The 22,654-nt window shown below is 43.2% G+C and overlaps 1 protein-coding gene across 2 annotated transcripts; it reads right to left on the bottom strand.

The window, feature by feature from the left end:
* Nucleotides 1–542: 542 nt before the first annotated feature.
* On the bottom strand, nt 543–19,340 carry LOC103168124 (oxidized low-density lipoprotein receptor 1-like). 2 transcript variants are annotated; one of them, XM_029082423.2, is made up of 6 exons: nt 19,156–19,340; nt 7,590–7,685; nt 5,545–5,658; nt 5,031–5,182; nt 2,074–2,180; nt 543–955 (listed from the first exon to the last, which is right to left on the bottom strand). In XM_029082423.2, the coding sequence occupies exons 1-6, from the start codon at nt 19,193–19,195 to the stop codon at nt 808–810; spliced, it is 657 nt and encodes a 218-aa protein (XP_028938256.1). In that variant the 5' UTR covers nt 19,196–19,340; the 3' UTR covers nt 543–807. The 2 variants fall into 2 exon arrangements, with proteins under 2 accessions (XP_028938256.1, XP_039770437.1); XM_039914503.1 differs by lacking the exon at nt 7,590–7,685.
* Between the last annotated feature and the right edge of the window lie 3,314 nt (nt 19,341–22,654).

Below are 22,654 nucleotides of genomic sequence, written 5' to 3'. Positions count from 1 at the left end.
GTAGTGAATGCAGCATAGGATAAATGCTCAAATCAGCATGGGGGCAGTTTGGCTAAAAGGGAGGAGTTCAGCAATGTTGTGAAGGTAAAACTGGCAGGATTTGGTGACCAAACTGAACATGTGGGTGGAATGAGAGACATTAATGGAGGATAACACCAAGTTTATGGGCTTGTGAGGTAGGGAAGATAGTGGTGTTATCTACAGTGATGGGAAAGACAGGGGGTGGACAGGGTGGTGGGAATGATAAGGAGTTCAGTTATGGACATGTACAATTTGAAGTGTCAGTGGGACATCCAAGTAGATATTTTTGAAGGCAGGAGGAAATGTGAGATTGTGAGAAAGGAGAGCGGTTAGGGCTGGAGGTGTAGTTTTGAGAATCATCCAAAAAGAGGTGGTATTAGAAACCATGGGAACATATGAGCTCTCTAACATATGAGCCCCATGTGGGACAGGGACACTATCCAGTTTGTTTCATAATATCAACCCCAGTGCTTAGGACAGTATGTGGCATGTAGTAAGAGCTTAACAAAAGTTCCAATTATTATTACCAGCTTTATTCTTAAGCGGTTGGTTAGGAACCATGTCTAATTCTCCTCCGTAAATTAATTCCCAGGGCTTTGCAGAGTGTTTTGCATCCACGTGCTTAATGAATGCTCTAAACCATCTCATCTGTTTGTGTTTCTGGACTGAGAGCATGAATTTAAAATGCCTGGAAGTGATCAGTGGCAACAAGTATACAGAAATTACAGAGACAAGGAGAAAGTGGCAAGCTTTTTTGGTTTGGGGTTATTCCTGGAAAAGACCATGTCAGTTTCCACCTTCCCTTCTTCTGATTCTGTTATGCTTCTGCTCACAAACGAAGGGGAATTTCATGCTGCAATCACGAGCTCCTAGTTTTGAGGTTTCCAACACTCCACAGGTGATTGGAGAGGTTACACTTGGGCCTGGTAGGCTCCTGTGAGAAACAAGCAGAAAGGAACATGACAGCCTGGTCTCCAAGGTTATTGATAACTTTGGCTTCTTTCCAAGATCCAGAAGCAGGCAAAACTACAATCTGGAAACACAAAGGCTCCTACCCCTACCTGACCCCGTGGGGTTGCCGCCCCTGTTGGATCTGACGTTTCTCCACCCCTGCTTGCCCCTGCCCCCATCCAGGTGGTGTCTCCTAGAGAATTTGGAGCTGAGAAGTAGGGACGGGAAGGGAAGGGTCAGTTCCCCAACTGTCTGCCTGGCTTCTCATACAGCCAGCACACTGTTCTTGGGGGGGCCTGGAGAGCAGGACCAATCTGTATATTAAGAAAAAAAATGAAGTTAATGTTAATAGGAAAAACATAATTTACTTTTAACCTGCTGAGATTTTTAACTTGTAGAATGGATATAAATTGCAAGTGATGTGGAAACAGTACTATTCATAATGGGCAGGTTACGGCAGCATCACCATCAACTTCCCGGGTTTAGGAGTCAGAGGTCATGGGTTCTAATCCCGGCTCCACCACCTGCCAGCTGTGTGACTGTGGGCAAGTCACTTAACTTCTCTGGGCCTCAGTTACCTCAACTGTAAAATGGGGATTAAGACTGTGAGCCTCACGTGGGACAACCTGATTACCTTGTATCTACCCCAGCACTTAGAACAGTGCTCGGCACATAGTAAGCACTTAACAAATAAAATTATTATCATTATTATTATTATTATTAAGTTTCTGGGGAGAGTGTAGGAGCAAAATTCTCCCCAAATTCTGAAATGGCTTGAACACTCTAATACATCCTCTATGGCCCTGAAATGCTTTTTGATGCTGGTGGAGTATTAAACCTGACTGAATCTTGATAATATTTTAAGGAGATATTCAGAGAGTGGGGAGCACAAAAGAATGAGGAATAGATACATACACCACTCCCCCTTCTTCTTTCCCCCAACCCCCCAAAACACACACATATGCAGGGAAAAGACAGAAAGGCAGAGTGGGAAAAATGACTCTGTGAACTCTGGCTATGAAATTCTCTCTGTTTGGCCCAGTCCTGTGAGCTAAACAGGGAGAAATGGACTGAAGAGCTGTGATCTACTCCAAGACTTACAGATCAGGAGAGAGAGGGGAGCCATCTTCCCATGTCCAGCTCCTGGAGATTCTGGCATAGGACAATCCGACCCAGTGAGTATGATACACATTCTTTTTCATAAAATCCTGTAAAGGAATCAGAAGCCATAACTTGTGTGGATCCTGTCCCTACCTTCCAGAATCAAAGGAGTCAACCTCCCCTCTCCAGGGGTGATTCTCTTGATTCTCCAAGACTTCTGAGTGTCTGCCCTTCTCCTTTCGATTTTCTGGAACTACTTTTAGACGTTCATGTCCTTCATAACTCACATATGGCTATGTTACACCAACCCTAGACCTTTCCTGATGTAATTTCAATGAATCATCTTTAAGCTTGATCTCATTCAAAATAGTCAGTGATTATCAATATCACCAATATAATAATTCATTTCTTAGGAAGAAAATTGCAAAATTGCTCTTCATCTTTCTTTTCTACCCATCAGATCACACCAGTACCTATGCATTTTCCCTTAATGTAGTTTTAGCCAAAGCAAATCCCTTTTGGCTCAAGGACATGGACTGTGTGTTGCTCCACTGACACCGAACATGGGGAGAGGGTCCTCTTCCTCTTCCTCACCCTACTTTATGAAGTGATCCTGGGCAACTAATTTCACCTTAACATGACTCAGTTCCCCTACCTACAAATCAGGGATATTCATGCTCTACCACTTCTCTTCCTAAAATCCCCAAAGGGCTCCCTGTCCTGATAGCACCATGTTGGAACAAGCTAAGAGTTCAGGCGGCTGTGGCTGGCTCTTATTGATGGTGGGTGTTATCCATGGAGTTGAGTTAAAAGACCTCAAAATATTGCAACCAATATATATGTTCTGGTCTAGGGGAAAGCCTCTTGGGTGCATCTTCGTATTGACCATTAGGGTGTGTGAGTCTCTGTATTTTCCCAGTGGTGGGCAAAGGGAGACAGCAACTCAGTGCCCAGCCTTCTATGCTCTCTTCTGGGCTGCTGGCCATGTTTGCTTTAACCTGTTACCGACTCCCTCCTGAATGAATCAATCAATAGATCAATCATATTTATTGATCACTTAATGTGTGTAGAGAGAGAACAATATATCAGAACTGGTAGAAACATTCCCTCTATCCACAGTGAACTTACACTCTGGAGGGGGAGAGAGACATTAATATAAATCTATTATGGATATGTACATAAGTGCTGCGCGGCAAAGGGAGGGCTGAATAAAGGGTGAAAATCCAAGCACAAGGGCGACACGGAAGGGGGTGGAAGAAGAGGAAATGAGGGCTTACTCAGGGAAGGCCTCTTGGAGGAGATGTGCCTTCAACTAGGCTTTGACGATAGGAAGAGTAATTGCCCGTCAGATATGAAAAGAGAAGGCAATTCCAGGCCAGAAGCAGGACACGGGTGAGAGAACAACAGAGAAATAGATGAGATTGAGGGACAGTGAGTGAGTTAGCATTAGAAGTGCAAAGTGTGTGAGTCGGGTTAAGGCAGGAGAGCGGCGAGGGAGCAAGGTGATTGAGTGTTTTAAAGGAGATGGTAAGGAGACCCTGTTTGACCCGGAGGAGGATGGGCAGCCACGGGAAGTTCTTGAGGAGTGGGGATACATCGAACATTTTTGTGGAAAAACGACCAGGGCAGCAGAAAGAAGTATGGACTGCAGTGGAGAGAAACAGGGGGCAGGAAGATCAGCAAGGAGGTTGATTGAGTAATCAAGGCAGGATTAGGTTAAACTGTTGGATTCGCAAGGTAGCAGTTTGGATGGAGAGGAAAGGTGGAGCAGATTGAATATGTGAGTTGAAAGAGAGAGATGAGTGAAGGGTACTGCTTGTGAGACAGGAAGAATGGTTGTGCTCCCTAACGATAGAAAACTCAGGGGGAGGACACTGGGTTCCTCCAACTCTCCCTTCTGGTCCTAGCAACATAAGGTAAAGGTCAGCTCTGGGCTGGCTGAAAGTCCGATACCTCAGGTGGAAGACTCCATGATCTCATTGGCACCACAGTTCATTCATTCATTCATTCAATAGTATTTATTGAGCACTTACTATGTGCAGAGCGCTGTACTAAACGCTTGGAATGTACAATTTGGCCACAAATAGAGACCATCCCTGCCCAATGATGGCCTCACAATCTAATCAGGGGAGACAGATGGCAGAGCAAAACAGAACGAAACAAAAACAAGACAACATTATCACGACAAATAAATCACGATCGAAAAAGCCCCATTAGACTCTCCAATTAGTCTAGACCACTGGGACACTCGATGTTTTATTTGGTGGGGTTTTTTTTTGGCTCAAGGATGTCCTAGCACATTAAAGGCATGAAAGCAAGCTGCCTCACCCAATTGACCCAAAGAACATTCCTGGAGTATGAAGCTGTCTTGGTTGGTCACTTAGTTCTATATTTCACCTAGAGCACTATAAATACATATTCTCTGGCAAAACGGATTGTATTTAGACTTGGAACTCATTGTGGGCTGAGATCATGTCTACGTACTCTAATGTACTCTCCCAAGAACTTAGTACAGTGCTCTGCACACAGTAAGAACTCCATAAATACCATTAAATGATTGATAGATTGCTAGTCTTTTCTCGGGTTTTATGTTGAAACAACATTCAAAATTCAACATCTAATTTGCTAATGAGTGAAATAATTCATTCAACTCATTCATTCATTCATATTTATAGAGCACTTACTGTGTGCAGAGCACTGTACTAAGCACCTGGGAAAAAGAATTCAGCAACAAATAGAGACAATCCCTGCCCACAACAGGCTCACAGTCTTGAAGGAGGGAGTCAGACATAAAAACAAGTTAAACGGGCATCAGAAAAATATGGAATGCTTCACAGATTTGTGTGTCATTCTATCCTCTTAATGACACTGAGTCAGAGAACGCATATAAATGTCTGAAATCCCAAGATTTCATTTGTAAGGTACAGAATAGGCAAGTAGAATAAAATTTGCATTACCAGGTCATCTTTGTTGTTGATTTGAAGAAGGCTGAAGGCTTTATCTTCACAGAACTTTCTACTCTCATTCCAGGAATAGTGCGAGAGATGAAAACAGTAAATTTTCTCTATATCCACAAACCATTTTTCACAATAGAGTGTGGAAAGATTTCCTGAGAACCAAACAAAAGTCAATTCCCATAATCATTCAATGGGTTTCTGCCTCAGCAACTCTTTGTTCTTTAGAAACCCTCCCTGGCCCATCAGGTGTCATGGCTGCCAATGGACTCTAAAGACTCCATTCTTTCCCCACGGATAGATTGACAGTAGCGTATCCATTACCACAGCAGTCAGCATCTTGGAAAAATACACGTGGATGTGGACATACGCCCATCCCAGACAAGGAGGGAGTTTATAAAAGATTGCAAGACAACTACTACTATCAATCAATGATATCTATTGAGCACTTACTGTGTATTATTACTATGTTGTGTCAAACATAGAAACCTGTTATTCTGTGCTATCCTATACATACCTTTGTTTTCAATTTCTTCCTTGAGATTTTCTATATCATTTGTGTAGTTAATTTTTTCTTTGCTCATCTTCCCAATTCCATGCTGTTTCTTGACCTTCTGAGGAACCTGCAGAACTGAAATCAACTTTTAGTCTGAAGAAAATACTTTATTCATTCATTCATTCAATTGATGGGCTCACAGTCTAATCAGGGGAGACAGATGGACAAAAACAAGACAACTTAACCTTAAATTAAATTAGGATGACCATGTATCCATGTGTTTGAATAGTGAGAACCAGGAATTGATTCATGCAGTGGTTTAAAGGGCCTAAATCCAGGGCCTCTGGTTTATAGGGTTCTACTCAGATCCCCATAATCGAAGCCCTGCTTGACCTTACCAACACAGCTCCTTGGGGCATTATGGAGCTGACATTCTACTTCAAACAGCCACAGCAAGTCAGTCAATTTATCAATCAGTCATATTTATTGAGCACTTACTAAGTGCAGAGCACTTTACCAAGCACTTGGGAGAGCACAATACGACAGAATTAGTAGACAGGTTCCCTGCCCACAATGAGCTTACAGTCTAGAAGGGGAGACAGACAGTTCCTGCCAACTCCTCTGGCTCTTAAAGGGCAGGCTACCCTATAAATTCCAGGAATGAGCCTGAGGAAGTAGAATTTTGCATGACGCCAGGCCTCAACCTCAGTTGGCCCACAGGAACAGGTAGTGATGAACAAATAGCTCATCGTTGCCTCATCCCCGGTTCATCTCCTGGAGGACTCTGTTGATTCAATGGTTGGGAGAGGTCATTAATCTGATAATGAATTGAACTGGGAAAACTGTGTTTGGTGTTGAAGGGAAGACACAGGGAGGACTAATTCCAAACAAGCCTGTTGTGAGGTCCAGTATCCTATATGACTGTGAAATCTAGATCAGCTGTAGACTACACATCCAACAACTTGAATAGTTTCACAAGTGACACCTATGAACCCCACTCATCTCAAATGACAGGACGAGAATGTCACCAAGGAGATTCTGAAATGCCATCAACTCACCAGCATTGAAACAATCCTCATAAGATTACTGCTCCACTGGATAAACCATGTGAAAAGAATTGACAACAGCAAGATACCCAAGTAGGTACCAAGTGTGAAATGAAAGGGGGAGTTTTGAAGGCTAGGAGGGCAGAATGAAAGGTATGAGAAATTCATTTCAAAAAATGAGACACAGCAGAGGATTTCTAGGAGAGCGCTTCAATGCACAGACCAGGTTGGGGTAGACCAGTTGTGTAGAGGTCGCTGTCCTTGAGTCATGGCTTTGGGGAGGTAGGAATAGGGGGCACATGCAAGCCAGGATGGTAGAATAAAAAAACATAAAGACATGGCAAACAGTGTGAAAGAACAGTAGACTGCTTGAAGATCACTAAAGAATTATAATAATTTTGTTAAGTGCTTACTATGTGCCCATTACTGTACGAAGCACTGGGGTTAATACAAGATGATCAGGTCAGAAAATGTCCTTGTCCCAAATGGGGGTCAATCTAAGGTTGGGTGGGGGAGAACAGGTATTTCATTCCTATTTTACAGATGAAGAAACTGAGGCACAGAGAAGTTAAGTGACTTGACCAAGGTCACGCAGAAGTAGATAGCAGAACTGGCATTAAAACCCAGGTTATCTGACTCCCAGGCCTGTATTCTTTCACCTAAGCCAGACGATTTCCCCAAATCACTGAAATGCACTGGCCTGGTGAACAGCATCAGGATGATTGCTCTCTGGGGTGATGGAAGTCGGGATTCCAATGGGCAGCTGGAAATAGGCAAGCCTTTATTGGATCGTACTTATTGGTGTGATAAGGATCTATACTCAAGTATAAGCATCTTAGGTAGGGTACCGTTCATTCGTCCATCTTTTCAGACTATCACACTTGGGTAGGATCTTCTAGAATGGCATAAACCAGAATCAAGGCAGGCTGAAAGAAATTTGATGTGAGGAGAAGGGAGATGCTGTGTTGCTTTCTCGATTCGGGTCTTGAAGATCAAATCAGGTCTTTAGTACATACTTACATTTGGTGGTCAACACCACAGCTGTCACCAGGAGAACCAAACACAGTATACCAAAAGCCACTGCCTTGAGACATCGCGGAGATCGAACCGTAGACTCTGGCCAGAGGAAAAGGGTGATTGGGGAAAAGCAGAGGGATAGGGGATCATAGGTAACTGCCCAGAATCCAAAAAACTAGGACCAGAGCATCGGCCCAATTTTAAGGTCATTCAGGAATCTCAAAGCCAAATTGATATGACAATTCTGATCACCTCAAATCAAGTGTTTCCCAGAAATCTACATCTGGGTCAATCTGTCAGTCAAATGGAAAAACCTAGTTAATTGTCACCATCGTACAGGATGGACCACTGAGACACGGAAAGTCCTAAGGAACTTCCCCTACTTGCATATCCATTCAAGGGTTCCCCATCTTCTTTGGAAATCCATTCCCTGATCTTGACCTAGATGATGGTGGGAAGAGAAGCAGCACCCCATTAAAGCAGCATGGCGTAGTGGATAGAGCATGGGCCTGGGAGTCAGAAGGTCATAGGTTCTAATCCCAGCTCTGCCACTTCTCTGATGTGTGACCTTGGGCAAGTCACTTCACCTCTCTGTGCCTTGGTTGCCTCATCTGTAAAATGGGGATTGAGACTGTGAGCCTCTTGTGGGACAGAGACCTTGTCTAACCCGATTTGCTCGTGTCCACCCCGGTGTAAGCACTGTACTTATAGTGTAAGTACAGTACTTGGCACATTCATTCATTCGATCATATTTATTGAGTCCTTAGTGTGAGCACTGTACTAAATGCTTGAGAGAGTACAATATAACAAGAAACAGACACATTCCCTGCCTAAAACAGGCTAAGAGTGCAGAGGGGGAGACAGACATCAATACAAATAAATGACAGATATGTACATTAGTGCCGTGGGGCTTGGAGTGGGGATGAATAAAGGGAACAAGTCAGGGCGATGCAGAAGGGAGTGGGAGAAGACAAAAGGCAGGGCTTAGTCAGTGAAGGCCTCATGGAGGAGATGTACCTTCAATAATGTTTTCAATAGATGAGAGTAAATGTCAATCAGATGTGAAGAGGGAGGACATTCCAGACCAGAGAGAGGAACATTCCAGGACAGAGAGAGGATGTGGGTGAGGGGTCGGTGATGAGATAGACAAGATTGAGGTGCAGGGAGAAGGTTAGTGTTAGAGGAGTAAAATATGTGGGCAAGGTAATAGTAGGAGAGTAGCGAGGTGAGGTAGGAGGGGGCAAGGTGATTGACTGCTGTAAAGCCAATGGTGAGGATTTTTTGTTTGATATAGAGGTGGATGGGCAGCCACTGGAGTCTCTTGAAGAACGGGGAAACATGACCTGAATGTTTGTGTAGAAAAATGATCCGGACAGCAGAGTGAAGTATGGACTAGAGAGGGGAGAGACAGGGAGCTGGGAGGTCAGCAAGGAGGCCAATAATAATTATAATAATAATAATCTTGGTATTTGTAGGTGTTAATAATAATTAACAGTAGTAGGATTATGTGCCAAGCCCTGTTTTAAGTGCGGGGGTACATACATACAAGGCAATCACAGTCTTAATTCCCATTTTACGGTTGAGGTCATTGAAACAAAGAGAAGTTAAGTGACTTGCCGACGGTCGCACAACAGACAAGGGGTGGAGTCGGGATTAGAACCCATGTTCTCTGATTTCCAAGCCCGTGCCCCGCCACTAGGCCGTGCTGCTTCTCGACATATTAGTTAAGGAAGGAGAGGATAAGTGATTGTACTAATGTGGAAGGAAGGAAGGAAAGGGTGGATTTTAGCCATGTGGTCAGTTGGAACCTACAAGATTTAGTGGTGGATTGAATATGTGGGCTGAATGAAACAGAGGAGTCAAGAATAATACCATTATTATTATTGTGTTTTGGAAATTTGGGAATGGATCCTACCTTTGTTCTTGGAATTTTCAGGCCTTTGCCTGTTTTGTGTCTGGGAACAAGAGGCAAATTTCACATTTGCATAAATTTCTTCCTCTTTATCCTTCCCTGAGGAGTATGGAATAAAGGTGTTCATTAGGGCTTTAAGGTGGATCGTGGGGTGATACAGTCTCTGAAAGTATTGTCCTAAAATGGAAGATGAGCTTACATATTCTGTGGGAGCAGGTTAGAATAATGGGTTGAAAAGAAAATCATTTTAATGCTGGAATAAACTTGTATAAGGATAAGAAATTACTCTCTTAAATTTTTCCCTTTGGCAAACGCTCACTCTTCCTCCTAAAGGACACAAAAACTGAGGTATAAAACCAAACTAATTCCTTCATATTTGAAGAGGACACCATTGACTGCCATATTCATCTGCAAAAGTCCCAGCTACACTGTGAGCACAAAAAGGCTGACCTCTGCTGTGTTCTCAAGGTCGAAGTGGCTGCCACTGAGTTCTCTTTTCTTTCCTTGTCTCTGATTCCTTCTGAAGGGTTTGTTCCAAGACAGCCACTCCCTTCTTGATGGCAGTGTGATACGGAGATCTATTCTCACCAACTGACTCCCAGTTTTCGGCTGGGATGTATCATTGTCTGAGATTTTGTTTCAGCCTGCTCCTAAAACGTTTCATCTGCCCTTCTTGCTTAGGGATTCTCTGTCTCAGCTCTCCATACAGTATTTTGGGGGGAATCCTACTATTGCTCATTTCCATTCTCATTCTCCAACTGATGACTCTAGAACTGTCTCTAGAGTAAAACTGTTTTAGTCCAAACTTGAGTGCAAAGCCTTCAAGAATAACCCTGGGCACTTTTCTGTGCTTCAGTTCCCTCATCTGCAATGGGGATCCAATACCTGTGTTCTCTCCTACTTAGACTGTGAACCCCATGTGGAACCTGATTATCTTGTACCTACCCCGGTGCTTAATAGAATGGTTGGCACATAGTAAGCGCTTAAAAAACTATCATTTTACAGTCCCAATTAGACTGTAAGCCCATCAGTGGGCAGGGATTGTCTCTATCTGTTGCCAAATTGTACATTCCAAGCGCTTAGTACAGTGCTCTGCACATAGTAAGGGGTCAATAAATAAATACTATTGAATGAATCATTATCTTTAATTATTAATAATTAGTATTATCATTGTTAATGATGAATTCATTTGAAGGGAAAGAAAAATTCTAACATCTGTGTCACCCTGACTTGCTCCCTTTATTCATTCCCCCCTTCCCAGCACCACATTACTTATGTACATATCAGTAATCCATTCATTTATATTTATGTCTCTCTCCCACCTCTAGACCGAAAGATCACTGTGGGCAGGGAATGTGTCTCTTTATTGTTGCGTTTTACACTCTCAAGTGCTTCGTACAGTATTCCACACACAATAAGCCCTCAATAAATTCAACGGACTGACTGACTGACATTTGGATACCTGCATCATGTCTCCAAAATCTAATGAGCTGATCACAAGTGGGGTTTCAAGGTCTAAATGAATAGTGATGGTAGAACATGGAAAAGGATCAGTAGACTTCAACAGGTTTATGTACAAATATCCATTTCTAATCACCAACACAACTTCTGCTTACCAAGTAAGAGAAGCATTTCACGGATGTGTCTGAGGTTCAAGCAATGACATCTCATAAATTTATCATTGTCCACCAATCGATGGATCAACCACAATCATTTATTTAGTACTTACTATGTACAGAGCACTGTACTAAGGTCTTGGGGAAAGACAATAGAGTCTGTAGACATAATACCTGCCTTTGAGAAGTATACAGTCTTGCAGAGAACCTTATAATCAAGCACTTCAGAGAAATACAGATCACTGTAGCTATGTGGAAGTGTTCTGTGGCAGAGAGCTGCTTTTAAAATCCCAGCCCTGATTTTTCATGATAGTGAATTTGATCTAAATGTTTATGGTTTTTGTAGGGCAACTGATCAACTGGCTGTCGATTCACCTCAACTATTGGTAAAACAGATGCATTTAAAAGGGTCATCCATACTATCAGGAAAGCTAGGTATCAATGTTGTGGAATAGCGAGAAACATTTAAAGTACACAATGACAATACCACAGCAGTTCTATTGGAACACAGAACCCTAGCTACAAGAAACACCAGATATGAATAGTAAATGGAAATTTCTCCGAATCAAGACTGTTTGCCAAAGAAATGGCATGAAAATCTTTTTGATGACAATACCTCAGAGCTAAATAAAAATACTTGGTCTAAAGGAAGGAATGCATACAAACTGCCCAACTCCTCATGAATGTAACAAAATGAAGCTTTTTCAAAACCTATGATAGGACATATAGGACTAACCCAGCACCAGTCAGGGAAAATGAGATCGAGGGTCCAGAAATATGCTGCCTGTCAGTAAAGATTTTTATCATCATTAAAATTGACTTCCCAGCTTAATAACTTTATATGCACTTTTACAGCCAGCTCCCTCCGACAAAAGCAGAAACTCAAATAAATGGAAAACAAAACACTATAATGATCTCTTGAATATATCTCCACCATCAAGGTGAAGGTCATTCCAGGCAAGGCAAACTAGTCAAAGTAGACAATCAAGATTGAATTTCACCAAATATTGCCTCTGGGAAGTCAATTTTGAGGTCCATGAGATTGGCAATTCTTAGGGATACTTCTTAGCCACCAAGTAAGCCGTGGCTTACACTTAGCCTCAGTCAAGCAAGTGTTGGGGGAAATCACCCTGGTCTCTTTAGTGGTTGAATGACCAATATCTTGGTCCATACAGGACTTTGGTTAGGTAGGAAAACGGGTATCATACCTATAGCAGGTCATGTGCTTGAACTGATTTTCCAGGAGCGATAAGAGTTGACAAATGCATCATATACATACCCTTACTGACCTCCTTATGACCAGCAGCGGGCATTGTAAAATGACACATTAGGGATAAAGTTACCACCTGCCATTGAGCAGAATATCTATCCCTGGGTGCCCTAGGGAGCAGTAAATGCTGCTCAGTCTTCTTTCACTTTTCCCACTTTTGCTGAGTTTGTCCATGAATGAAACTCACCAGTGGAAGTTTGGAATGTAATAGGTAATGAAGAAGGGGAAATGGCAAGAAAATATGCAAAGAGCTGAGGATGTTGGGTATCACAGCAAGCCAGAGGCCATTGCTGCTGGGATTCCCGCCCCAGGTTTCAACTCCCTTCACCTCTAACTTACTTTTTAACTCCCCAACTGTGAGTCAGCTGGAAGAGAAACAGAACTCTCAACCCAGCCCCAGAAGTTCCCTTCTTTTCAGATGTTGAGCCAAACTCCTTCCTCTAGAAGTGGGGCAAGGATGAACGTTTCCACACCAAGAAAAAGGCCATTTTTAAAAATGATATTTAAGCACTTACTATGTGCCAGGCACAGAAGTAGGTTTTGGGGTAATTACAGAATTATTGGATGGGACACAGTCCCTGACACACATTGAGGTTCGCACTCTAAATCTCCATTTTACAGATGAAGAAACTGAGGCCCAGAGAGAAGTTCCCCGTGGCTCAGAATCGTCAGACCGAGGCCAGTAAAATGTGCGTCATTAGGAGTCGTTCAGTGGTATTTATTGAGTGCCATATTAAGCAGTTGGGAGAGTACAGTAGACCAGAGTTGGTAGACACGTTCCCTTCCCACAGGCTTAGTCTGGGGATGAGCTTCGAGTGTAGAGAACGGTCTTATATCATCTGTCCTGTACCTGACCCTTTTCTTCAGCTGCACTCCAGTCTTAGAAGTCCCACCAAATTCCGGCTCACCAGACTTTCTCCTTTCCAGTGTGCAGATAGCCCCTGAAATCCCCCTTCCTCCGGGAAGGATTCCCCCAGTCCTTGAAAGGAAGGAACCATGGTCCTTCGCCAGACCGGTTCTATTTTTTCACTCACTGCCTCTTAGGATTGATAATGATGGCTTATGAAGTACTTACTCGGTGCCATCTACCGTGTCACAACCCGAGGGAGGTACGAGATGTTCACATCAGATACAGTCCATGATCCGTTGGGGGCTCACAGTGCAAGAGGGAGCCGGAGCAGAGATTATTCCCATTTTACAGATGAGGGAACCGAGGCCGAGAACGGCTAAGTGGCTCGCCCAGGGTCATCCAACAGGTGAGTGGTGGAATCAGGACCGGAACCTGAGTCTCCTACCACCCAGTCGTAGGCCGTTTCCACTCGACCACGCCGCCTCCCAAAATCTACTTTATATTTTTTCTCTAAATCAATCTAAATTCTTCACTTATTTATGTATCTGTTGAATAAGGAGCAGGGTGACCCGAGGCCGGAGAGTCAGGTGACTTGGGTTCTGATTCCAGCTCCGCAGGTTTCTTGCTGTGTGACTTTGGGCGAGCCACTTAACTTCTGTGCCTCGGTTTCCTCTCTATAAAATGGGGATTAAATCCTACACCCTCTTCTTAGACTGAACCCATGTGGGAGAGGGGCAGTGTCCAATCAGATTATCTAGTATCTACCCTGGCATGTCGTACAGTGCTTGGCTGTCGGCGCTTAACGAGTATCGTTTTTATTATTATTTGGTGCTTTTGTCTGTCCATATGTTAATGTAATTTATCAGCTAAATTAAATTACTGGCTTGTTCTTTGCCTTTTTGTCTGGGAATGCTTTGTTTTTGTCTGTATGGTGTCTTAATGCTCCTCTGACTCCCACTGCTGTTTTTTAAGTACAGTTAGTATTTCCTAATCAGTATTGCTTTTTCACTTCTCACTAATGAATATATGAGTCTGTTTGTTGGGACCGTTATCATCTGTAGTGTATTTGTTTAGGGAGTTATTGTGTTTTTTATTTTGGAAGCTCACGAAAGGCAGAAACTGAAATCTCCTCAACAGGTCTGATCTAGTATGATCTCTAGCGTACCGTCGGATGCTCAGCGTTGCTCAGTGGAAAGAGCACGGGCTTTGGAGTCAGGGCTCATGAGTTCGAATCCCAGCTCTGCCACTTGTCGGCTGTGTGACTGTGGGCAAGTCACTTAACTTCTGTGTGCCTCAGTTCCCTCATCTGTAAAATGGGGATTAAGACTGTGAGCCCCACGTGGGACAACCTGATTCCCCTATGTCTACCCCAGCGCTTAGAACAGTGCTCGGCACATAGTAAGCGCTTAACAAATACCAACATTATTATTATGCTCGTAGGCATTTGGTAAATGTTTTTCATACTTAGGTGCACTTCTTTATACTGGTGGTCTGATAGAGAAAAACAGGGAACTGAAAGTCTGAGAGAGATGGAATTTCTCGGTGGGGGCCAGCTGAATAATTTATGGGTCCTCACGAAGGAGCACAGGCTAGAACAAACATCTTATAGCCACCTTTGTTGTATTTCTAGCCCACTCTTGGTGGCGGGGAGCGGGGAGAGAGAGGGAGGCCCGATGAGTTTTGCTCCCCCTTATCCACCGTATCTATCGTTGTGGTCAATGTATTTAAAATCAGTCCAGGGAAGGAAAATAAAGAGCCCTGTGCTGTCCTCTCACCCTCCAGATTACAGTTGGGATAATTCCAAAAAAGAAAAGCCCAGGAACCAGGTGATAACAAGGTCGCAGGTGTGACGGAGCTGCGGCGAGGTGGAGGTGGCTCACACCTATACAGATGTGTGGTCACTGATGAGGAAAATCAAGGTTGAGAATTGGGTGGCCCACCGATCCAATGTATAAAGAGCAAACAGCAGTCAGTCAGACAGTCACCGAAGTCAGAGGTTTTAAGATAGCAAACAAATGGAAACAAAGCCGCAAGAAAGAAAGCTAAAGACCATCTAGCATCGGTAATTTTGTTTTGCAGATGGAGCCAACATTTGGTGAGCCTCCACAGTGAGTTCCTACAATCAATTCCGGAGCCAAAAGAGGGAGAGAGCTTTTGATGATCAGACAGTTATTGAATAGTCTCTGTGTTTTGAGGTGTAGTGAGTTTCGAGACTGTCTGTGCTCCAGTCTACTGAATGAGAACGGAAGTGTGATAGAAAGGAGAAGCTAGAGCTAAGAAATGGGGCCTTAGCAGTGTTCTTGAGTTATAAAATTAGGGAAAGAACACCGGCCCTGACATTACACAGGTATTCATTCAGTGGCGTTCGGGGCTTAACGCGTGCAGAGCCCTACTCTGGGTGAGGGAACCTGCTCTCTGCCCTCGAGAAGTTTCAATTTAGAATAACACAAAGATGATGATGGTATTTCTTAAGCGCTTACTATGTGCCAAGCACAAAGATGAAAATACACAAGGCCTAAGTATAAAACAAACAGACTTACAGGGTACAGGGGCCTAAGTAAGCCCACTTTTTTTCTTTCCACTCATTCAGAGCTCAGTGGTATTTATTGAGAGCTAAATGTGTGCAGAGCACTCCATTAAGCACTTGGGAGAGTGCGACAGAGTTGGTAGACTCGTTCCTTGCCCACGAGAAGCTTACAGTCTACAATCTAGCTCTACATAGTACCTACCCTAGAGCTTCGTATAAAGCTTGACACCTACTAAGCACTTGGTTTTTTTTGTTTTTGTTTTTACGAGATGTTCTTCCCCTTGACTCTATTTATTGCCATTGTTCTTGTCTGTCAGTCTCCCCCGATTAGACTGTGAGCCCGTCAAACGGCAGGGACTGTCTCTATCTGTTACCGACTTGTTCATTCCAATCGCTTAGTACAGTGCTCTGCACATAGTAAGCGCTCAATAAATACTATTGAATGAATGAATGAAAGTGAAGTGACTTGCCAAAGGTCACACAGTGGACAACTGGCAGAGAGGGGATTAGAGCCCGTGCCCATGCTCTTTCCACTGGGCCATGCTGATTCTTATGAAGAAGGAATCTCTGAGCTAGTTGTCCCTCACAATCCATTAGCTTTATCATTCATTCCTTCATTCAATAGTATTTATTGAGCGCTTACCATGTGCAGAGTACTGTATTAAATGCTCAGAAAGTACGATTCAGCAACACAGAGAGATAATATCTGCCCACAGAGGGCAGAGATGAGAAAATGGAAGATTTTAGGATGTTCTCCAAATTAACCCCAATAGTAGGTGAAGACTATCAGGATCTCCTGCTGAAGTGTTTGTGACTGAGTGTGGGGATCTGTTCAACTGCAGGTAAGAATAGGCTGCAGAGGGTTAGAGAGAGCTTAATAGTGATTTAGTAGTCTCTCTCAAAATCTACCTAGACCATCTTGCTACTTATTTTACCATATTGCATTCATATAATACAACCTTAAGAATAGATGAAATAATAGCAAAGATAATTATTGAGCACCAACTGTATGCAAGGCACTGTACTAATTCTTTGGGAAAATACTGCAAAAGCATGAGATATGTTCTCTGCCCATAAGGAGTTTGCACTCTAATGGGGCAAACAGACATAGAAAAATTTACAAGTGTGTTAAGAGGGCTAAATCAGTAGATTTGTACATTTGATTATACATAAATATGTTCATATTGAGGGGAGGTTAAAATGAATACATACATCCGTAAGAGCTAGAGGAAGCAAATGGATTGATGTGATTTGGGTTCAGGGAGTTAACGGAGGGGACACTTATCAACAAAGCATAAATTCATTTTGTTTCATTCTGTACAAATAGGGGTTGTCAATTCCCTAAAATCCATGAGACAAGAAGGTGGGTGGGGGAGGTCTTAGGGAAACAAAACTTTTCCACTAAACTGCAAATTCCTTGAGCTCAGAAATAATGTGTAGGGGAAGCAGCGTGGCTCATTGGAAAGAGCCCTGGCTTGGGAGTCAGAGGTCATGGGTTCCAATCCCACATCTGCCACTTGGCAGCTGTGTGACTGTGGGCAAGTCACTTCACTTCTCTGGGCCTCAGTTCCCTCATCTGTAAAATGGGGATTAAAACTGTAAGCCCTATGTGGGACAACCTGGTTACCCTGTGTCTACCTCAGTGCTAAGAACAGTGCTCTGCACATAGTAAGCGCTTAACAAATACGAACATTATTATTATTATTATTATTATTATTATTATTATTACTTACTCAGTTATCTCCCGAAAAATAATAGTAATAATAATTAAGATATATGTTAAGCGTTTACCACATGCCAAACACTGCTCTAAGCGCTAGGGTAGATACAAAGTAATCAGGTTGTCCCATGTGGGGCTCACAGTCTTAATCCCCATTTTGCAGATGAAGTTACTGAGGCACAGAGAAGTATTGTTACTTGCCCAAGGTCACACAGCAGACAAGTGGCAGAGGCAGGATTAGAACCCACATCCTCTGACTCCCAAACCCGTGCTCTTTCATCTAAGCCACACTGCTTCTCAACTTAATACAGTGCTCTGCACATTTTCAGCACTTCAGAAATTTCACTAATTGAAAAGTGCTTCCCTCACTCACCAGTCCTGACCTGATTCCTGTATTCATTTCCCTTCGGGTGACACTGCTTGGCACAACTACCTGATCTTTCCTCAACCTTTGCAAATTCTAAGAGAAAAACGTCCCTCATTTCCCTATTTAAAAATGGAAGAAAAAAACTCAAGCTGCCTTGTGGGCAGGGAAGGTGACTTGTTTACTCTTCCACTGTATTCTCCCAAGGGTTTAGTACAGTGTTCTGCACACAGTAAGTGCTCAGTAATTATGACTGACTGACTAAATCACTTTTTATTCTCTTTCTATGAGCAATTAGAATTCAATTTCCATAGGAGCAACTTTGAGTAAAATGGTATGAAAATAAAACTTCACTAAGTATTCACTGATGGCTAAACAGTTAGTAATCGTAAGAATAATAATGATGACATTTGATAAGTGCTTACTATGTTCAAAGCACTGTTCTAAGTGCTGGAGAGGATATAAAGTGATCAGTTTGTCCCACTTGGGGCTCACTGTCTTCATCCCCATTTTTCAGATGAGGTAACTGAGGCACAGAGAAGTTGTGACTTGCCCACAGTCACACAGCTGACAAGGGGCAGAGTCAGGATTGGAACCCATGACCTATGACTCCTAAGCCTGGGCTCTTTCCACTGAGCCACACTGCTTCTCTACCTCACGGATCTTAGCCTAACTTCCCAGGTGGCAATCTTCCCATGACTCTTTTCCTGTAAAGTGCCCTCTCAAAAGGATGATAAAACCGGTTGAACAGCAGCTGAAACTATACTCCGTCTCAGGACCCATTTCTACACCCAACTTACTAAGAGTAGTGTTGCCTAATGGATAGAGCATGGGCCTGGGAGTCAGAAGGATGTGGGTTCTAATCCCGGTCGGCCACTCATGAGCTGTGTGACCTTGGGCAAGACACTTAACTTCTCTCTGCCTCAGTTCCCTCATCTGGAAAATGAGGAGTACCACCCTGGGCCCTATGTTGGACAGGGACTGTGTCCAACCCAGTTCCCTGGTATCTCCCCAGCGCTTAGTACAGTGCCTGGCATATAGTAAAGGCTGAACAAATCTCATGATTATTATTATTAGTTCATTCGATCATATTTATTGAGCACTTACTGTGTGCCGAACACTGTACTAAGCACTTGGGAGAGTACGATGTAACAATAAACAGATACATTCTCCAGCCATCCCTTCTGAACCCTCTCTTGAACAATATAAAAGACAGAATCCTAAAGTCTTATTTTCTAGCGAGCCTCCCAAGAAAAGCGAGATATTTTCAGTTCCTACAAGAAGAGGTTTAAGAATCGGTATAGCAATACCTGTGCTTGAATCTGCAGGTCCTTGTTGAGAGAGCGCCATTCTGATTCTAAGGAAGAACTGGAAATGTTCTCTTCATCAGCATATGATTGGCATAGGCGTGCATGTGTGTGTCTAGCCAAAGTTGAGCAGATAACAATCTCTTCAAAATGTGATGAGTGAGGCCCCAAAGAGATCTTATAATGTCCTTACGGAAACCACAGAGGAAATTGCCATGGTGGGGTAATTTTGCAGATTGTTGTATCGCTGGGTCTAATGAGGAGAAACAACATGAGCTAGTGTATAGAGCACAGGCCTAGAAGACAGAATGACCTGGCTTCTAATCCCAGCCCTGGCACTTGCCAGCTGTGTGATCTTGGAAAAGTCACTTAACTTCTCTGTACCTCAGTTACCTCGTCGGCAAAACGGGGATTAAGACCGTAACCCTCTCGTGGGACAGGGACTGTGTCCAACCTGATTAATTTATATCTACCCCAGTACTTGATACAGTGCTTGGCACACAGTAAGCGCTTAATAAATACCGTTAACAAAACCAACAACCATAGGACCAACACCTCGAAAAGTCAGAAAAGGTATTTATTGAGCACCTTCTAAGTGCAATGGACCAGTTTAAGCATCTGGGGAGGTACAAAAGAGGCCTGAGAAGTATTTCCTCCCCACAAGGTACTTACATTCTAATGGGAGAGACAGAGATTAAAATATTTTCAAATACTGGAATCAGAATAAATAATTCAGTGTCAGTCCACCTAACTGGGGACCTTTTGGTTAATGAGGCAATATTTTTTTTACCAGATTTCTTGCTTCTGCCCCAATACACATTTATACAACTCATTTTGTATAGAACATGACATGAGAGTTAGGGAACATTCTTCCAGCAATACATAGTTGTCAAAATGTGTTGTCAGAAAAAATGGTTGGGTGTTGGTGAGTGGCACCGGGAGCCAGTGATGCTCCCTTAATGTGGGACTCATTAAGAAAACAATTCCTGCCTTACAGAAGAACCTGCTAAGGGAGACAAATGAAATGACCCAAAATGGCAGCCAGAAATGAATTAGGGGAAGTTTCCTCCAAGAGGAGGAGATTGAGGAGGACCATGAAGGCAGGGAGACAGGTGGTCTGGGGGATTGAAGGGGATTCCAGACTGATCGCAAATAGTGGCAGGTTTGTCAGGGTTCCAGTGACTCTCCTTCTGTATTGAGCTGTAGGTGGAGTGAAAGCACACTCGACTGAGGTTACCCAGAGGCTGAGCTTGCTAGTTTCTGCCAGAGGCCCCACAGCTTCTACTGCTGCTGGGTTAATGCAGATCACGTCTTGCTTTCATCTCCCCATCCCCTCAAAGTGGCTGCATCCATGGGAGCTAACTTTCTAGAGGCAAATTTGAGAGTAAGCTTCTCAAGGTGGGGATGTTGTCGGTTACACTTACTACACTCTCCCAAGTACTCGATAGATTCTCTTTATTCAGAAAACACTCAACAAATATGATTAATCGTTCTCTTGATGGAACTTAGGGGGTGGGGATCCCTTCCCTTTGTTCATTCAGTTTTCCCCATGCACTTGGTATTCACCCCATCCTCAGGCACACACTGCTTACATACATATCCTTCATTTATTTATTGATGTCAATGTCTGTCTCTCCCTCTAGATGGTTAGCTCCCTGTGGGTAGGGAACATGTGGGCCCAACTCTGTTGCATTCTACTTTCCAAAGTCCTTAACACAGCTCTCTGCACCCAGTAAGAGCCCATTAAATACCACTGAGTTATTGATTGGATTCTTAGCAGAAGATGGAAAGGAGTGGCTACCTTAGCCTGAGATGTTGTAACCTCCAGACCCTCCTGGATTTTTGATTCCAATAACTGAATGTTGAACTAAAACTCCCATTACAGTCAGAAAGTTCAGGGCTATAAATCTGGGGCTTTGCACACAGTAAATGCTTAGTAAATACCATTGATTGATTGACTGGGGCCAAGCAATAAATACTGATTTTACACTTGTTTTCTTCCTCCTTCCTCCTTCCCTCCCACCTCACTAGTAGCCCCCAAATCCGGTAAATTCAAAGAAGAGATCCCACAGGAGGAATAATTCTCTGATGAGTGTGCTGACATTTTCAGGATGTGTGGTCTTCTGCTGACTCCTCCCTGCTTAATGAGGTGTCACGAATGTGATGCTTGAGCCAACTGATGAAGAATCAGCCTATTTCTCCTGAGGAATTTCATGGTTAGGGTCTTCTCTAATGATAATCCTATGACCACAGATCTGAAAGTTATTTTAGAAACAATAACGGTGGTCATTCCTAAGCAGTCAGGAGTACCTGTGAAATACTTGAGGGACAGGGACCTAGAATCAGATAAATGACCTGTAAACTGATTTCTCTTGTTTTCCATTCCTCCTGTTCTGTCCTTCCTTCATTTTCCCCCACAGAGCCATTAGTGGCTCAGTTTCAGCAGAGGTTTCCTCATAAAGACGTTGTTGGAGGCATCATCCTTTCAAAAAATAACTCCAATATATTTTGTACTCTCTGTCAAATCAAGAGTATTCAGGAAGGTCCTTTGTCAATGAGAAAGGAATCTGGAATCCAGCTAATGGACAGGAGGTGCACTGCTGAGAAATAGGGTCTAGATCGAGGCCATTCAATCTTGTCAGGATGTTAGGGCTGGCCAAAATACTCCTAAAGCAGAGTATTTCACAGGTACTCCTGACTGCTTAGGGATGACCACCGTTATTGTTTCTAAAATAACTTTTGGATCTGTGGTCATGGGATTATCATTAGAGAAAACCCTAACTCTAAAATTCCTCAGGAGAAAAAGGCTGAGTCTTCATCAGTTGGCTGAAGAATCACGGTCATGACACCCAGACACCTCCCAACCTACAGCAAAGAAACCGAAGCAGCCACGGAGCCGGCAGATGGCCAGCCGGCTAACTTTGTCATAGACATGCAATAATGGAAAGAAATTCACTGCAAAACGGGCTGGGGAGCTTGGAAGGTGATCCTCAAACTTAGAGGATGGAAAATGGCATAAGTGCCAACTCTCATCACTAACTACTAATCCTTCTATCTTGGGATAAAATCCAATGAGAAATGTGCTTGTGATTGGATGAAATTTTGTGGAGGAATGGAAGTCCATCCAGAGAATGGCTCGTTCTCTTTTAGGGAAGCCATTGCCAAGGACGAGAACCGGCTAACTTCCTGGAATCAGCTGGGAGACGATTGTCCAGTGAAGCTTAGAAGTGACATTTCAGTTTTGACCACAGACACAGCCTGGGCCAGGTTTTGGTGGGGAATATGCCTTGAGGCATGAGGAGGTTCAGTTAGTACCTCCCATCAGCTTCTCCTCCTCCTCCTGGCTGATATTTCAAAGTCTAAAACAATATCAATAGATAACAAGGACCAAGGGCAGGAAATCTGTTAGGAAAAAGTGACATTTCAGATAGCGGTGTGCGACTCTTATTAATGTGTTTCAAAAGAAGTTTGATGACTGTTATCTAAATAGGTTTCAGTGTTA

This window comes from Ornithorhynchus anatinus, chromosome 17 (assembly GCF_004115215.2).
Source record: "Ornithorhynchus anatinus isolate Pmale09 chromosome 17, mOrnAna1.pri.v4, whole genome shotgun sequence".
Lineage (NCBI taxonomy): Eukaryota > Metazoa > Chordata > Mammalia > Monotremata > Ornithorhynchidae > Ornithorhynchus > Ornithorhynchus anatinus.
The sequence above is the reverse complement of the archived record's forward strand: the minus strand, read 5'-3'. Positions and strand labels throughout refer to the sequence as shown.